Source organism: Gouania willdenowi, chromosome 15 (assembly GCF_900634775.1).
Source record: "Gouania willdenowi chromosome 15, fGouWil2.1, whole genome shotgun sequence".
In the NCBI taxonomy this organism is placed as follows: Eukaryota; Metazoa; Chordata; class Actinopteri; order Blenniiformes; family Gobiesocidae; genus Gouania; species Gouania willdenowi.
In genome coordinates this window covers 2,551,900-2,569,642 of record NC_041058.1, presented here as the reverse complement: position 1 = coordinate 2,569,642, position 17,743 = coordinate 2,551,900, and the positions used below count along the sequence as shown (strand labels likewise).

The 17,743-nt window shown below is 35.0% G+C and overlaps 1 protein-coding gene across 1 annotated transcript; it reads left to right on the top strand.

The window, feature by feature from the left end:
* The first annotated feature begins 4,159 nt into the window (after positions 1 to 4,159).
* Positions 4,160 to 14,210, top strand: LOC114476730 (gap junction alpha-5 protein-like). The gene is made up of 7 exons (XM_028468593.1): positions 4,160 to 4,367; positions 9,411 to 9,527; positions 10,382 to 10,546; positions 11,075 to 11,398; positions 12,307 to 12,372; positions 12,466 to 12,614; positions 13,556 to 14,210. The coding sequence occupies exons 2-7, from the start codon at positions 9,459 to 9,461 to the stop codon at positions 14,001 to 14,003; spliced, it is 1,221 nt and encodes a 406-aa protein (XP_028324394.1). The 5' UTR covers positions 4,160 to 4,367; positions 9,411 to 9,458; the 3' UTR covers positions 14,004 to 14,210.
* Positions 14,211 to 17,743: the final 3,533 nt, after the last annotated feature.

Sequence of the window (17,743 nt, the reverse complement as noted above, 5' to 3'; positions counted from 1 at the left end):
TCCTGTGAAACATGCAATTCACAGCATTCCTGTCAAAAGAGAAAAGTTTCTTTCAAAATATAAGCATATAAGCATATAAGTCTAATGTGAGAAACATTAAGTATTTATTTATTTTTGATCAGCTGTCCGTGACCCGCCCAATACATGTCTGTGACCCACTTTTGGGTCCCGACCCACCAGTTGGGAATGACTGGACTATTTCTGTTTGGCTACACATGGACATTAGAAAATAGTGATTTCATGACATGTTTTGAGTTTGTTATCTTTGCAAAAAACGTGCTGTTATGTTGTTTTGATTTAGAAACCAGAACTTAAGCGTAAAACTTCTGCTTTTCTTTCAGGGGTCCTCAACTGGTCTGGGACCCACAATTTGCCCCCGTCATTAAATTGCTACCAACCAAATTCAGTTTTTTGAAAATAGCTGTTGAAAACACACATATATACATTTTAAAAAAAAACAAACAAACATAAATCTATATATTTTCCTGTGAAAGATGCATTTCACATAATGCCTGTCAAAAGAAAAAAAAAAATCTTTCAAAATAAAAAACAAGTCTAACATGAGTGACATTAAGTATTAAGTGTTTATTTTTGACTAGCTGTCCACGACCCACAGAGTACAGGTCCACAACCCACTTTTGGGTCACGACCCACTAGTTGAGAATCGATGTAAAAGCTACTTAACCTCCCACTTTTCTATAGCAACACATACTTCCTACAGGCACCGCACTAGTTCCATAAATAAATGAAAACTCAAAAATGATTTTAAACTGATCAATATGTAGCACTTTAATTTAAAATAGCCAGGATGTGATGACGTGAACTGACTGAATGAATGTATGCTTAGCTTCCATCTGTCTCAGCTCTAGTGTCTGCCAGCTGTGTGTCAGCAGAGGTGCTGAGGCTCAGATAATCCCACCCACCTGGTGTGTGCTGCAACACATCTGAAGCGCTTCCTAAAAATACCCCAAAGAGTGTTGAGTGTGTATCCATTGTGTGTGTGTGTGTGTTTCTATGTCCACACCTCTGTTATCATCCTGCATGACTACACTTGTGTTAAGTGATAACATACCTTCCATTAAATACACACACACACACACACACGCACACACACACACGCACACACACACACGTTTAAACTTTGAGACAGCTAAAAATTACATTAATACTAAATAATAAATGCAATTCACAAAAAAACACAAAATAAAAGAAAAGACAAGAAAAATATAATGAATAATAAAAAGAAGATACAAACAACAACAAAATATACAAAATGACAAATAAAAAAAACACACTAAGAGAAAAATATACTTACTATTACCAGCAACACAAAACAACAAATAAACTGTGAAGGAGGGAAGAATACACAAGATCACCACAAAATACACAAAAATTACAGAAAAACATAATTAAAAAAAACACATAACAAATAACCAAACGACACCAAAAACACACACACTGAGAGAGAAAAATTTAAATGACAATAAAAAACACAGAATAAAACGATCTTGATGAGGACATGAACGGAAAATACAAGAGTCAGTCTTCCATAAATGATAAAAAGCTATAGAAATAAATCTATTCAGGGGACACTAAATATCATTTCATCCCATTTATTTACAAAATGAGGTTCTTTATAATGTGTGTTATCACTCCTTTAATCCATCATTGTGATCTATAGTTGTTTTTTCACAGAATTCTGAGCAAAATGTGGTCGTCGGACAAAGGGGGGACTTGAGCCAAAAAAAGTTTGAGAACCACTGCTTTAGACAATAAGTCCCAGAAAAGAAACTTATGTTGAGAAGTGCTTGTTTTCATATATTTTTCTCAGGATGGCAAACAATGCATCATTGTCTTGTGTCTTGAGAGTTCAACCATCATCACCCGCAGATTGAAACTAGACCATGGCTTTTCATCCATTCTGAGACGATAGGAAGCTTTGATAAGCAGGTCATGTGTTCTCAGAGGGGCGGAGAGAGAGTTTCTATTCTAATTAATACGACCACAGAGTTTAAGGTTCATTTTTTTATTACGTCTGTAGCCGCTCGCTGGCTTCTGTTCCAACAGCGTCTTATGATGCCGGCGCTACTTTGATAAAAATCAACGTGAAACCACGCGAGACGGCCTGGAGGCAAACAGATGGATTTTGACATTATCAAAATGTTTTCTAAAAAAGACAAAAACCTCAATTTTCCACACTGATTACAGAAGCGTTAAGAACAATATCTGTCCAAAAATGTCTATGCCTTTCCCAGTATTCAAATATTTCAAAGTAAAAGCTGCATTTGCGTACTTAAATGGAACATACTGAAGTAGTTTTGCTAATCATTGAGTGCGTGTAGGTTGAAAAATATCAAAAGGTTAATTTTCCCTATATTTCTGCTAATAACAACAATAAAAGATTATGTCCTTGGTTTTTACCAAAACAACTTGACCTGATACGACCAAGTAAGGTTGTCGGCTGTACCGTAAAATAAGAAATTTTCCTTTATTTTGCCTCTACATGTTATAAGGGCCGGACTTTGTTCTGTTTTCATACATGTTCTAAATCCTTATTTTAATCAAAAATAAAATGGGTTAAAAGTGACCAAAACTGGTGGAAAAGATGGTGAAATTGGTATTTTGAAACCACAGGAATTGGTTAAAAGTTGCAAATTAGTGGTCAAAAACAGACAGAAAAAGTGATAAAAAAAGAGTTCAAAGTATCAATATTGGCTTAAAAGTGACAGAAATATGGGGTTGGGGTAATGTGATTTAAAAAATAAGAACAGTTAGTTTAAACTGGCAAATAATGGGCATGACAAATAGTAAATGCGGTTAAATTGGCAAAAATAAGCATGAAATATGGTGAAAAGAGATTAAAAGTGGCAAAAATTGGTTAAATATGCAACATTAGGTGGCAAAAGTGGTGGAAAGGGTTTATAAGTGCTGAAAATGTCTTGAAATTGGAAAAAATGTGCAGAAAAAACATTGAAATATGATGGAGAAGTGTCAGAAATTGGAGTAATGTATTAAAATGCATTAAAAGGAGCAAAAATATGCCAAGAAAAAGTGATGAAAATAGATTAAAATATGGAAAGTTTGGTGGAGTTGCAGAAAAAGGGTAAAAATAAACAAACAAATATTCTTAGAACCCCAGATCTTTGGGAACGCACTCGACATAACTTTCATGGAAATCAATGAATTACAAACCGAGATGCAAAGTTTTGAAATGTCGTCAATGATGAGAGAATCAGTATATTGATATGGATCTCCTCTGAAATCTAATGGAATCTTACCCGGCCTACGGTCTATCTTTGGTTTGTCAAAGTCTGTGAAGTACTTTTGTGGTAATCCTGCTGAAAGACAAACAAACACCAGTGAAAATATGACAGTCAAAATGTCCGGAGATCAAAGCAAATTTCCTTAAAAAACATCTGAATAGTTTAAACCTTAACATATTATGCAAAAACAAGACAAAATTAACCTGCTGAAATTATTACGCGGAAGTCAAAGACACATCAAAGCAATTGGCAGACGCTTCTGAAGAAGACTGGCAGTTGACGGTCGAAACATGTCGGAAGATCAAAGTAAATTTCCTGAAAAAAAAAAAACGTCTGAATAAATAAATCTTTAACATATTCAAAAATAAGACAAAAATAACTCCCTGGACTTATTATGCGGAATTCAAGGACATATCAAAGCGATCAGCAGACGCCTCTGAAGAAGACTGGCATTTGGCAGTCGAAACAAGTCATGAGATCAAAGTAAATTTCCTGAAAAAAGCTGACTAAATGAAACCTTAACATATTAGACTTATTAACCGTAATAAAAAATAATCCAGTTCAAAGTCTTTGTATTTTAGAAGTCACTCAGGCAGAATTGAGTTCTTGAGGTGTTGTCTCAAATAAAGTGGTATTAAAATAAAATGGAGACATGAGGTGACACAGAGGAATGTAGAACCAAAGCCATTGTGTCCCAATACAATAAGTGACTTCCTTCAGATGCCAGATACCACACACACACACACACACATGCACACATACATTAGCAGCAGCGAACAAGTCGGGCACCAGGCCCACTTCCTCTGGAGATGTAGACAGAGGCGACAGCAAAGGGGGGTTAGAGGGTTTAAACCATCCTCCCACTCCCACTTCATCTCAGTTCAGATTTCTGGACTCAAACTGTTGGACCTAGCATTCATCCATCACCCATCTCCACTAGTAACCACTACTGGAACACATCTGGACTCCTGCAAACATCTGCTGTTGAGACATCTTTACTATAATCTCTGTAGTTGCTTTACACAAGGGTGGCAAGAGACGAGGACACGAGGAAGAGTTTTCACTGAGGATTCGAGCTTTTTCTGCTCCTGTGTAAAGAAAAAGGTGTGTATGCAACATGTCCGTACTGTTGTTGGATTTAGTTCTGGTATAAAAGAACTTTTACTACTTTAAACTTCAGAAAATCTTCAGTAAAATAATGCCAATACATATACATATGATATATATTTTTGCAACTACAACAAATTTAGTTATGGTGAATTTACAAAATTAAAATTAAAACTGATCAAAAAACATGCTTATTTTATTTATTTTTTTTTAAAGTATTTGTTTTTATTTGAAATAATTGTTTATCTCCTTATTTACTAATTCTTCATATTCTAAAATTCAAATTTTTTGCATGTGTCAGTTGTAATGAACTTGTTTAAGATTGATTAAATTTTTAAACCCATTAAACACATCAGTTTTGTTGAAATACATTAATATTTGTATTATTGTTGGTGGATTGTGATTAAAAATGTATTTCTTGCCAGAGTTGGGAAGGATGAAATTGTAAAGAAAAGTATATTTCCAACATCAAATTCCTTATTTAATCAAACTAAAAAATATATAAAAATTGCCCAGAAAAGTAGACTTACCAAATTAAAATAATCTGATAAAGGAGACAACTTTATGAGCTAAAAACAAAGCACAACTATTGATCATTTAATTTAAAAATTAATAAAAACAAATACCAACTAAAATAAAACGTGAAAAATAAATCTAGAAACCACCCATAAACCCCAAAATTATGTTTATTTATAAACTTCCATTTGTTATCTTTTGTAAAAACTCTTAAACAAACAGTTGTTCTAAAGTTTTGTTTTAATACTAATGTTTTATTAAAAAAAAACATTGTATGTATTTTATTATTATTATTATTATTATTATTATTATTATTATTATTATTATTATTATTATTATTTGTAAAGCACTTTACATTTAGCAATCTCAAAGTGCTACAGAAAACAAGGGCAGGAAAAAAAAAAAAAAATCAATGGTGAATAAAATTAATAAAACATATTTAGCAGAATGCTCTTGTAAATATATATTTCCCATCTGAATGAACTCCCTGATTCTGATTAATGTGTCTAAAATGTAACATTGTTGACCTATGGGCGCTAACACTAGAACATGAATAGAGAAGGTTATAAATAACCCAAACTATGGCACTGAAAAACATCCTCTGGTCTGAGTTATTGCCACTGATTTATCATTTATTCTTTTATTATCGTAAACAAAAAACCTGCAATGTGTGTGTGTGTGTGTGTGTGTGTGTGTGTGTGTGTGTGTGTGTGTGTGTGTGTGTGTGTGTGTGTGTGTCTGTGTGTGTGTATAAATGTGCATGCATGCATGTTATCAGGGCAGGATACAGAACAATACCAAGCGGGCTCACATGTACACAGAGGTCAAGAGAAAGTCTATCGAAGGAAGTAATATTGTTATTAATGACGGTGGAGGGAGGCACTTGTGATGAAAATCAATGTGTGTTGCACACACGAAAAAATTAGAAACACACACAAAAGATTTGTTAAGGTTTGCTTTAACAAAAACAGGAAGGGAGGGGCATTTAAAGGCCCTTTAAAAGATACTAAATCAAGTCATTTAAAACCAAACTTTTGCCTTTCCCAGAGCAAAAATCTACACATTTGATATTTTAATAAAAAATAATTAAATTTAAAAATATTACAACCAATCAGGGAGTATGATTAGGTTCTAATCCCTCCTACCTGATTAACATTATTTCTACTAGTGGCTTTACTGGTTGACTAAAAACAGAGTGTAGTAGTAGTAAGGTGTAACTGATACTGTGATATATCACAATATTTTACTGCATCAAAAAAAATGTCCAAAACCATTTTATTTAATTTTTTTATGACAAAAAAAAATTAATTGCGCTAACATATGTATCGTACATAATATCAAACCTTATTAAACTACCTCACTACTTAATGCATTTTAACTTGGAAGTTAATTGCACTTTATCTTCATAAAACATACTGGACAATTTTATAGATGCATAAGTTTTTATTAAAAATTTAAGAACTTAACAAAATCAGAATCTGTTGTAGTAGCAAAAGTTTAAAAAAAATGTAATTTTACAGTTTGATAAACATACCACTTGTTTTTGATATTTGTACTTCAATTACAGCCACTGTGGCAGTGATGTCACTTAAAACATGGAATCATTCCTTATTTGGCCATTAAATGGTGCGTCCCGTACTGAGCCAAAATGGAACGCTGTTTGTTCCGTATTTGCATAAATTACATAAATATTTATAAAAATATTCCCTTGGTCAAAAATGTTTGTAGAGATTTCTGTATATTGTTGAGGTTCCCAAACTGGGGTACGTGTACCTCTCGGGGTACTTAAACACCTTTCACGGGTTACATAGAAACATTTCAGCTTAAATTTTAACAAAATAGAATTTTTTTTTTTTTTTACATCTATTTTGTTCATCTATCAATAATAATTTGTGGCACGACTCATTAAAATGCACCAAAAGGTGAAGTTCAAATTCTAAAATGAGTAAAACATCAGAAATAAATGAATAAAAAGGCCTAAATTCAAGGTTAATGTTGGACGAGATACAGGAAAGAGTTTAGACGAGCGTGCAGACACAAATAAATAATGTATAACATGAGCTATGGGGTACACGGGGCAATCACGTGAAAATGTTTCTATTTTTGAGGATTGTATTCATGCGCTCCCATGAATGTCCCTTGTGGCAACCTTAACTACTCAAGACACAAAATTGTTTACTAGTAGATGATTTTGATTTACTAATAAGTAGTACTCGTAGACCTAATGTAATTGAAGTAGGAGGGATTAGAACCAAATCCAGCTTCCTGATTGGTTGGTATATTTTTGAAAGCCAATGTCAAACCTAAATTAGCATACAAGGCTAACTAGTCGTACTATGACACGTTTTGCTCCAGTAGTTCTACTAGTGATGCTTTTTACTTTCATAGTAAAGTCTAGTCGCGTACTCGTAAACATAGATTGAGTAAATTTACATGTGGAGTTTGAGAAACCAGAATATACAAAAAAAATAAAAATAATAGCATTAGCATCTCGGTGGCATTGCTAGGCAGCAATGCTAACCACTGTCTGTTTTTAAATATAATTTTTAAAAAAAGTATCCAACCCAGTTCCTGTTGCCCTTTTCCTTCTTGTTTTCCCTCGTTCCCCTTGGTTTGACTCCATCATAGAGGAAAATAACAGAAAAGCTTTTGTTAAAAATAAAAATGCTCCGTGTCTGCGTTAATCTCAGAATACGATGTGCCCTTTATTTATTTCTGAATGTAACCTTCCAGTCGTAACAAATCCATTAAAACAAAGTCATAAAGTTTCAATGGATTAATTTATCAGCTGCACGCAATCAAAAAATTATTCAAAATTCTCAGGCTTAACCTATGAGAAACCCCTGAAATGTCTATCTATCTACAGTATCTATCTACAGTATCTATCTACAGTATCTATCTACAGTATCTATCTACAGTATCTATCTACAGTATCTATCTATCTATCTATCTATCTATCTATCTATCTATCTACAGTATCTATCTATCTATCTATCTATCTATCTATCTATCTATCTATCTATCTATCTATCTATCTATCTACGTATCTATCTATCTATCTATCTATCTATCTATCTATCTATCTATCTATCTATCTATCTATCTATCTATCTATCTATCTACAGTATCTATCTATCTATCTATCTATCTATCTATCTATCTATCTATCTATCTATCTATCTATCTAGCTACAGTATCTATCTATCTATCTATCTATCTATCTATCTATCTATCTATCTATCTATCTACAGTATCTATCTATCTATCTATCTACAGTATCTATCTATCTATCTATCTATCTATCTATCTATCTATCTATCTATCTATCGTATCTTTTTATTGTGTTCATAACTTTTGGTTTGTATTATGACATTTATTTATTTATTTACTTATTCATTCATTCATTCATTCATTAAATGTGGCGTATAATTTCCTTTGGTTACTTTGGCTCCACAGATTAAATTGAATTTTAACTGGATTATTTTAACGTACAGATCTGATTATTGGTTATTTTTGATTCAAAGCGGTTCCTCCTCAATGTCAAAGCTTCAGAAAAGTTTAAATCTATTCATGAGTAAGCATTTCCCTGTGGGCAGAGACAAACGATTAGTCATTCTAAATATGATGTGTGTGTGTTTACAGTAGACGACTAGTTTTCCTTCCCCAGAGACGGACGTAGACAGACTGTGGGAACGGGCAGTCGAGCTAAAGCCAGACATTTTTATTAATGGGAGAGGGGCTGGATGGGGGAAAGGTCAGGGGTCAAGATGATAGACACGCAGTAGTGCCCTTAAATACACACACACACACACACAAACATGAAGATGCATGGGAACTCAACAATCATTGGTCAATAACTATAAATCCTGTAAATCAGAGTGTGGCAACTATCAGAGTGGATTGTCTGACCACATTATCAACATACATGTTAGTGTTTAGATTAATGACTAATCTGAGCTTTAATACAGTAAAGATCAAAGCGATTTTTGACTTTGTTGTGCTTTTGTGTTCTTTTGTTGTTGAGTTTTTATAGATTTTGTGTTTTTTCTTAATTAATCTTGTCTATTTTCTTGTCAATATGGTGAATTTTTGCTTCCTCTGTGTGTGTTTAGCAAGTCATCATGTGTGTTCTCGTTATATTTTTTGAGTTAATGTTGTGTTTTTGTGTATTTTTCTGTCATTTTGGGCAATTCCGTTGGCATTTTGTTTGTCTTTGAAGTCCTTTAGTACATGTTGTTGTTCTTAGTCATTTTGTGTTTAAGTGGTTGTTCAGTGTGTCTGTTATAATTGTGTGTACTTTTGTTGAGGTTTTGTGCATTTTCTGTGTTCCTGGAGTTGTGTGTGTGTGTGTTATGATGGGCTTCATATAAATTCCAAATGCATGACTTACAATTTTGTTTTGGGGGCCGTCAGTTGCCTATGTCTACTATAAATCAACTATTGTACAAATACATTTGTTAAATCTCTTCTAATGCCCATGTATAAGACAAATAATAAATAGTTACTTTTACTTGTTTGATGCAGATCGTCCAATCAGTGGCTTAGAATCCTGCTGAGTGGCAGTAGTTGGTGATGGCTGATTGGAGCCTGCTGGGAAACTTCCTGGAGGAAGTACAGGAACATTCCACCTCTGTTGGAAAGGTAAGACACGCTATATCATATAGTGTAAGATACGCTAAGCAATGTAGCATCAGTGTGAGACCTGCTGCACATTAACAGGATCCTCCACTATATATATATAATATTATATATAATATTTTTCACCATATTTGTTTTATTAATATTTATAAATAGGACTACTTTACAGTTCTAGAGCCTGTGTTCCTCCATCTTGAAATCACATGATTGATGATGTCACACGGCCCCACTGCCTGTAAACATCCCATTGTTTTCTATTGGAATGAAACATTCAGCCTGATTTTTAGATCATTTAGAAGCTTTTAAAATCATTTAGTAGCTTTTCCAGCCACTAGAGCGTGTCAGCTCACTGTTTAAGGGAGTTTAAAGGTCCCTTATAGGAGAGCTCTTCTTCTCTGCTTCATTTTCTATTATGAAACCGCAGAGTTGGAACTGTCGCCCCCTGCAGTCACAGATAATTTTTCAGGTCACAACCATTTTTATTGTTTCGCCAACATCTTTAACTTTTCCTTTTTTTTTTTTAGAGCAACCATTTTGACTGAAAAATCTAAATGTTCTCAAAATCAGGCTGCAAACAATGGGATGTTTACAGGCAGTGGGGCCGTGTGACATCATCAATCATGTGATTTCAAGATGGTAGAACACAGGCTCTAAAACTGTAAAACAGTCCCATTTTAAAAGGCAATTAAATTAATATGGTGCATAATAATGTATTTGTATGTAATTGTTAGGCATAGATCTACTAATAAATACATTTGAAAGATTTTAGGGTACACTCCCTTTAAGAACTCAGACTTTCTCTGTCCTTTCCATCACATTTATGATATAATTTTAAATGGATGGTTCCTGCTCCACAGGTGTGGCTGACCATACTGTTTATCTTCCGTATCCTGGTTCTGGGGACGGCCGCCGAGTCATCGTGGGGAGACGAGCAGGAAGATTTTAACTGTGACACCGAGCAGCCGGGCTGTGAGAACGTCTGCTACGACCGAGCCTTTCCCATAGCTCACATACGATACTGGGTATCTAAACGTTAAATATAATTGTTAGATGTTATACCTTGATTGTTAAATATCATTTTTAATGTGTAATACTATAAATAAATGATACATCAAAAATCTGAACCTCAATGTTGAATTTAAACCTAAATGTTGAATTTATCTAAATGTTAAATCTAAACCTAAATGTTAATAATGCATCAATTGTATATAGCGACATTAAAGTCGCTTTACAGAATTAGGGCATTATTCTTTCACTCCACATTTAGTGGTGGTAAGCTACTGTTGTAGCCACAGCTGCCCTGGGGCAGACTGACGGAGGCGAGGCTGCCATAGTGCGCCATCGGCCCCTACGATTACCACCAACACTCACTCACACACTACATTCATACGAGGCAATGTGGGTGAAGTGCCTTGCCCAAGGCCACAATGACATATCACTGGGGTGACCACCACCCCACTGTTGAACCTAAATCTAAATGTTGAATTTAAATCTAAATGATGAATCTAAACCTAAATGTTAAATCTTTACCTAATATTTAAAACTCCAAGGTGCTGCAAATCGTCTTCGTGTCCACACCCAGTCTGATCTACATGGGCCACGCCATGCACACGGTCCGCATGGAGGAGAAGAGGAGGAGGAGAGGTGAAGAGGAGGAGGAAGGAGGAGGAATGGAGGATGACCCGGGAGGAGGAGGAGGAGGAGGAGGAGGAGAAAGCGGCAGAAGAGGAATAGAGGAAAGAGAGAAGAGCGGGAGGAAGGAGGAGAGTGACAGAGGAAAAGAAAAGAGTGAAGTAGTGCCTAGTCGAGTCCGCCTGAGGGGGGCGCTGCTGCACACCTACATACTGAGCATCTTAATACGCAGCATCATGGAGGTCAGTTATTACAACTATCTCACATGCTTTTTTATATTTCTTTTTGTATTTATTTAAAATGAATCAAACTTTTCTAGCTTGTCTACCTTTAAAAATAATGGTTTGTACGTTAATATCTGAGCCTTTAACCGGATGTTTCAAGCTATATTCTCCATAATACTTACTTTATTAATTTGAGCTATTTCATTAATAACTTTATTTGAATTGAATGTATTCATTCTTTTATTGATATATTTAATTTATGCTTTTATTGCTTATTTTTATTTTCTGAAATTGTCCAATTTGACCAAAAATTATCTTTATGTTATAATTTTAATTAAACATGCTTTAAACATTTATATATCAGCCTTTTTTAATTTAACTTCATTATAATTCATATAATTTCTTGGGATTTGTGACCATTTAATTATTTACACTATCAATTTTTTATTTTCTCAAGATTGTAACTTTAATTAATAACTTTAAATGGGATTAATTAATTAATTAATTAATTAATTAATATATTTAATTGACACTTATATTGCTTATTTTTGCTTTCTTAAATTGTCTTATTTTACTCTAATTTATCTTAACATTATGATTTTAATTTCCGCAATTTTCAACTGTAATTTCATCATAATTAATATGATTTTTTGTGATTTGTGAACATTTGATTATTTGCACTTGTCACTTTCTTCATTTGCTTACAGTATTAACCATTATTTTTATGATTACTAATGGCCAGTCGATTAGATTTGTTTAGAGACAGAAAACCCTTGTGTTTGCCTCACAGTGATAATAGTGAGGGTGAGCTACATCTGTAGCTGTGGCTGAATATTTACACTCTGCAACGCAGGGGAAGTAATAGAGATTCAAGAGTGTGGAAGTAATGGGATGTGTTGACTCACTGTGATGTTTTCTCCTCTAAGGTGGTGTTCCTGTGTCTCCAGTACTTCCTGTACGGCATCTTTCTTCATCCTCTGTACGTGTGTAAGGTAAGAACTCACCTTACATTTATTTAAATCTAAAGCCCACATTTAGAATCAGACAGCAGGTGCATTGTTTATGGTCCTCTTACTCTCCATCAGGCCTGGCCGTGTCCACATCCAGTCAACTGCTACGTCTCCAGACCCACGGAGAAGAACGTGTTCATCGTCTTCATGTTGGCTGTGTCTGCGGTGTCGCTGATCCTCAGCGTGCTGGAGCTGCAACATCTGGCCTGGAAACACTGCTGCAGGTCCACATGTGGATTTAAGAGCTTTGTCACATCAGCTTTCTTTTAAAGTTACCCTGTAACACCACCAAGTATAAAAAATCTGCATTATTATGTGACAACTCAACCACGCAAAATGTGGGAGTGGCTTGTGTTTAGTGAGCAATTGCAAGTTTGGCCTAAAATCTTTCAGATGTAATTATTAGTAGATCTATGTCTAACAAAACACATTATTATGCACAATATTCATTTCATTGCCTTTTAAGAATCTGAGCCTGTGTTCCTCCATCTTGAAATCATGTGATTGATGATGTCACACGGCCCCACTGCCTGTAAACATCCCATTGTTTTCTATTGGAATTAAACATTCAGCCTGATTTTTAAATCATTTAGCAACTTTTTAGTCAAAATAACAACTTGTGCTGCTTCTGGTTGCTCTAAATCACATGTGTCAAACTCAAGGCCCGGGGGCCAAATATGGCCCTTTAGACCATACAATTTGGCCTGGAGGAGAAAGTTAAAAAAAAAAGAGAAAGGCAGAAAAAACATGAATTATTGTCTAAATTACCAAATAGTTCAGTTGTAGATATCTCAGCCCTTCTAAATACACACATTCAATGAAACTCAACAATATTTGGAGGATCAAAATTTTCCCATGCTTTTATCACATGACTACAGTGTGTTCAAAGGACTAAATTTTCCTGAAATGATTTCTCATAATTTCCCAAATTGACTACAGGGGGCGACAGTTCCAACAACTTAAACAGTGCGCTGACACGCTCTGGTGGCTCAAGTTAGCGAGTGTTCACGGACCTGAGGTTAGAAGTCCTTTTGGGTGGGAGTCCTTCAACAGTCGGTGATTTACTTGCTAACTTCAGCCACCAGAGCATGTCAGCGTACTGTCGTTTTTAATCATCTTCCTTTGTTTTATGAGCAGTATAATCACCATACGTTGCTTATTTCAGGCGACTCTTCGTCTCAGCCAAGGTCGGAGCTCGTGTCAGCGCTCCTCTGTCACGCCAGCTTTCTTTATCACCTCCACCTCCATCAACTCCACCCCCCGACTTCAACCAATGTGTGACCGGCTCCTCCCCTTTCCTCTCTCTGCCGTTCCCCAACCACGGCCTCGCCCACCGGCAGAACTCTGAGAACATGGCTACCGAGAAGAACAAAATGGCTGCTGCGGTGGATGAGGTGAACTTCCTGCAGATCAGCTGCTACTCGCCCGCGTGGGTGCCGAACACCAGTGAAAATTCGAGCCGTGATAATGGATATCTGCGTACGGGAGTGGACTGCTACGACACGCAGAGCTGCGCTCCGATCGGAGATGCTCTGATGACCAGGGACAAGAGACGGTTCAGTAAAACCAGCGGAACCAGCAGCAGAACCAGAGCGGATGACCTTTCTGTGTAGATAAAAAACTACACAAACTACTGTAAATGTTGTTTAAAGACAAACAAAGAAAAGAAACAAACTTTTTCTCACAGTAGAAATGCTGAGTCAGCATGGCGTTTCTATACTTGACACTTTTTTACTCTTTATTTCCCTCTGAAATACTGAACGATGTTACGCATTCTTGAAATTTCAACGTTTGTTGATTTTAAAATCACACAACTTTAAAAAAAATATATATATATATTTTAAAAGAAAGAGTCATTAAGTTGTTTCTCTACTGTGTTTAGATTATTAATCTGTCAGATTAATTTCAAGACACACTTTTTTAAACTTTGTACCTATAATAGAGACATTAGTAGCTCAAATAACCATTAAATATTTCATTTTCTTTCTCTTTACTTCTTTTTCTAAACCAGATGCGTTGGCCAATGACGTCTGATCTATGTAATGAGCTCCAGTGGTGTCATTTTTACAAGAACTTCTTATTTATGTACTTTTTTCTTCTAACGACTAATGTTTGCCATAAAAAAAAGTATAGAAATGAACCCTTTTAACCCTAAATGCAAGGTGTGGTGATGCACAAGAGTAAAACTGCTTAAATAGTGACTGTAAGGGGAAAACAAAACATTCAAAGCTTCTTTTCAATTTCACTTTGTGTAGAAAAAATAGAGATTACTGATGTTCTACGTATTATCAATAATCAAAAGACTTGAACATTTGTTCAAAACACATGATTTTATACCTTTAAAACAGAACTAACAGGAAGTAGCCACTTTTGACCGGATGCAACATAGAGACGTAGATACTCAGTAAACAAGTGTTTACCTGCAAGTATTTATTTAGACATTTTTTTTTTTTTCAGGAAAATGACTTTGATCTCCTGACATGTTTCGACTGTCAACTGCCAGTCTTCTTCAGAGGCGTTTCACAACATATTATTGAAAAAAAAGACAAAATGAAAGTGCTGGAGTCTAGGACACGTCAAAGCAATTTGCGGACGCCTCTGAAGAAAACTAATGAATTAAGACTGATAAAGCTGAAGGACCCCAACCATATTGATTCTAACGTCTGAATCTGATTCTAGATATCCAATCTGTGTTAGTATGAATATTAATGTGATTTTAGTCCAAACTCTGTTTCCCAAGAAGTGACTGAAAGACTCATGACCCAGAACTATTAATAAGACCAGCAAAGAAGAGGAGCATTCTGGGAATCAGTCCCTGTTCCCATGGCAGACCTCCATACTGGGACCAGTGGCTGATGGGAGAAAGTCACTGGAATATACCAGGAATGTTTGGAAATGGCAGCTCTGAGATTTTTCTTTTCCCTCTTATTACTGAAGGGAAGTGAAGTCTAAAGTTTACTTTATATACAGCAGTGATTACCTGTGTGTGTGTGTGCGTGTGTGCGTGTGTGTGTGTGTGCGTGTGTGTGCGTGTGTTGACATCTGATGAAGACAATACATCAAAAACCCCGACAATCAGGAGATGAGGCACACCTGAGTGGAAAAAGGGGGAGCCTAATCACCCAATGAGTATATCTACTATATACTATGAGTATGATTAGGATGGACCATTCCCACGGAAGTATACTTCCAAGTTTCCCAAGATGCATTTGGAGCCTACAAGGACAACAACCTGACACACACTGAGGCTAAATATCTCTGTTGATTCTGCACCTTTACTTTGAAAGTTCTGAATACATTTGAAATGAGAAAGTGACCAAGTAGAATATCAACATGTTCTGATTTGATCCAGAAAACACAATTAATTCCAACATTTTGGAGTTTTTCAGAAACCCTCTATTGTGCTAATGACTAGACTTCCTGTTCACTTCAAAACAAGAGCCCTATTTACGAAAGTGTTAAACTAATGGCAGACAAGAAGAGATGCTTTTATTTTGAAAAGGGGATGTTTGATTTTTAGCTTGAAGCTGGTTCCAGGACCATTTTACATTCTGCTCACAATGCATCGTGGGACGGTTGAGTATGACTAGTGTGCCCATACATTCAGGTATTTCTTGTTTTTCCATACTATCCAATGTGAATGCACTACATACTCATTTAGACGTCAAAGTTAGTATAAGTAGTATGTTTGTATGAGTAGTACGTTATTATGAGTAGTACGTTAGTATGAGTAGTACGTTAGTATGAGTAGTACGTTAGTATGAGTAGTACGTTAGTATGAGTAGTACGTCAGTATAAGAAGTACGTTAGTAGGACATTTACAACACAGCCATGGAGTGAACTGCACACATACCAACATATTAAAAGATAATTAAATACTAAAATGAGACAAAGTAAAGAAAATTAATGTCTAACTAAAAATTAATTTTTATCCAATAATAACTGAGCTAAGACAGAAACTCACCCACATTACAAGATACGATGTGTCAAACTCTTGACACGTCTTGAAGACATATTGACAAAAGCTCACATTTTTAGGAAAAAACTAAAGTAGACATTTGTGTCAAAACGTAGGATCACTAAGTAAAAATATATACATATATAATGTACTTCTGTGCAGTAACTAAGTATTTGTACTTAATAATAGATCCTAGACATCCTAATAAAGTGAAGAGCAGCACCGACTTGTGGCCAAATCTATAACTGCAACTAAAAAAAAGATTTTGCTGCTTTCACTTTTCCTTTTCTATGAAATCATTTATTCTACTGCACCTCTAAAGGTGTGCTTTGGTATCTGGGTCCTTTGACAGGTCTTCTGTTATAGAGCAGTACACGGAACAAGTCTTCTTCACCCTCTTACATCTCTAAACTTGGCGTCCCACGAGCCTGTCAAATGGCACACTTATTTTTAGCCTGTGGTGGGAACTGGAGTTACTGGACTGGTCTATACTGGGGTTTACACTGCTCACTTTGCTTTACAAAGAGAAAACAGAGGTCACGACCCTGATCGCTGAGGGAATTAAGTAAACATACCCACAACTATTTTTTCCAAAACTTATTGTAAACAATCAAAAAAATATATAAATATGCCACAAAAAAACAACAAAAACATACAAAATCAAAGAAAATTATACAAAATCACAACAAAAACATAAAAACGGACTCCAAAATCATAAAAATGACTAATAAAAACACAAAATAACAACATAACACATAAGACGGCAGCAAAAACATGACAATTGACTCCAAAATCATAAAAAATATGACAAAAAACACACAAAATGAGAGAGAAATATAGAAAAACATCTAAATGTATTCCAAAAAAAAAAACATACAAATGTATAAAATAAACACATGAGAAACTATATAAAATACAATTCTTTAGGTTCGACAATGAATAACAACATATGATGTATTTTTCTGTTCTTTTTACAAATTCCAAATAATTTCCAAATAATGCAGTTATAAAGATCTGAAGCCCTGTAACTGTATGTCAGTTTAACTACAATAATGATTAACATGGTTCACGTCATTTTAGTTTGACATGTCTGGAATGAAAGGTGTGCACGAGCTCGAGTGTCACGTGCACGACTGTAGTATTTATGCTTTACCAGAGATGGGCAACTTTTATCTTTTATATATTTGTAATTGTTTGAGTTTTTGGAGCCATTTCTGTGTATTTATGTTATTTATTTTTCTGTCATTTTGCATATTTTTTTTTTTTTGGGAGTCATTTTTTGTATCTGTGTTGTTCTGTTGTGTGTTTTTATCCTTTTGTGTGTTTTTAGAGTCATTTTTGTGTTTTTGTGTATTTATGTTGTCCTTTAGTGTTTTGTTTTTTTTGTCATTTTGG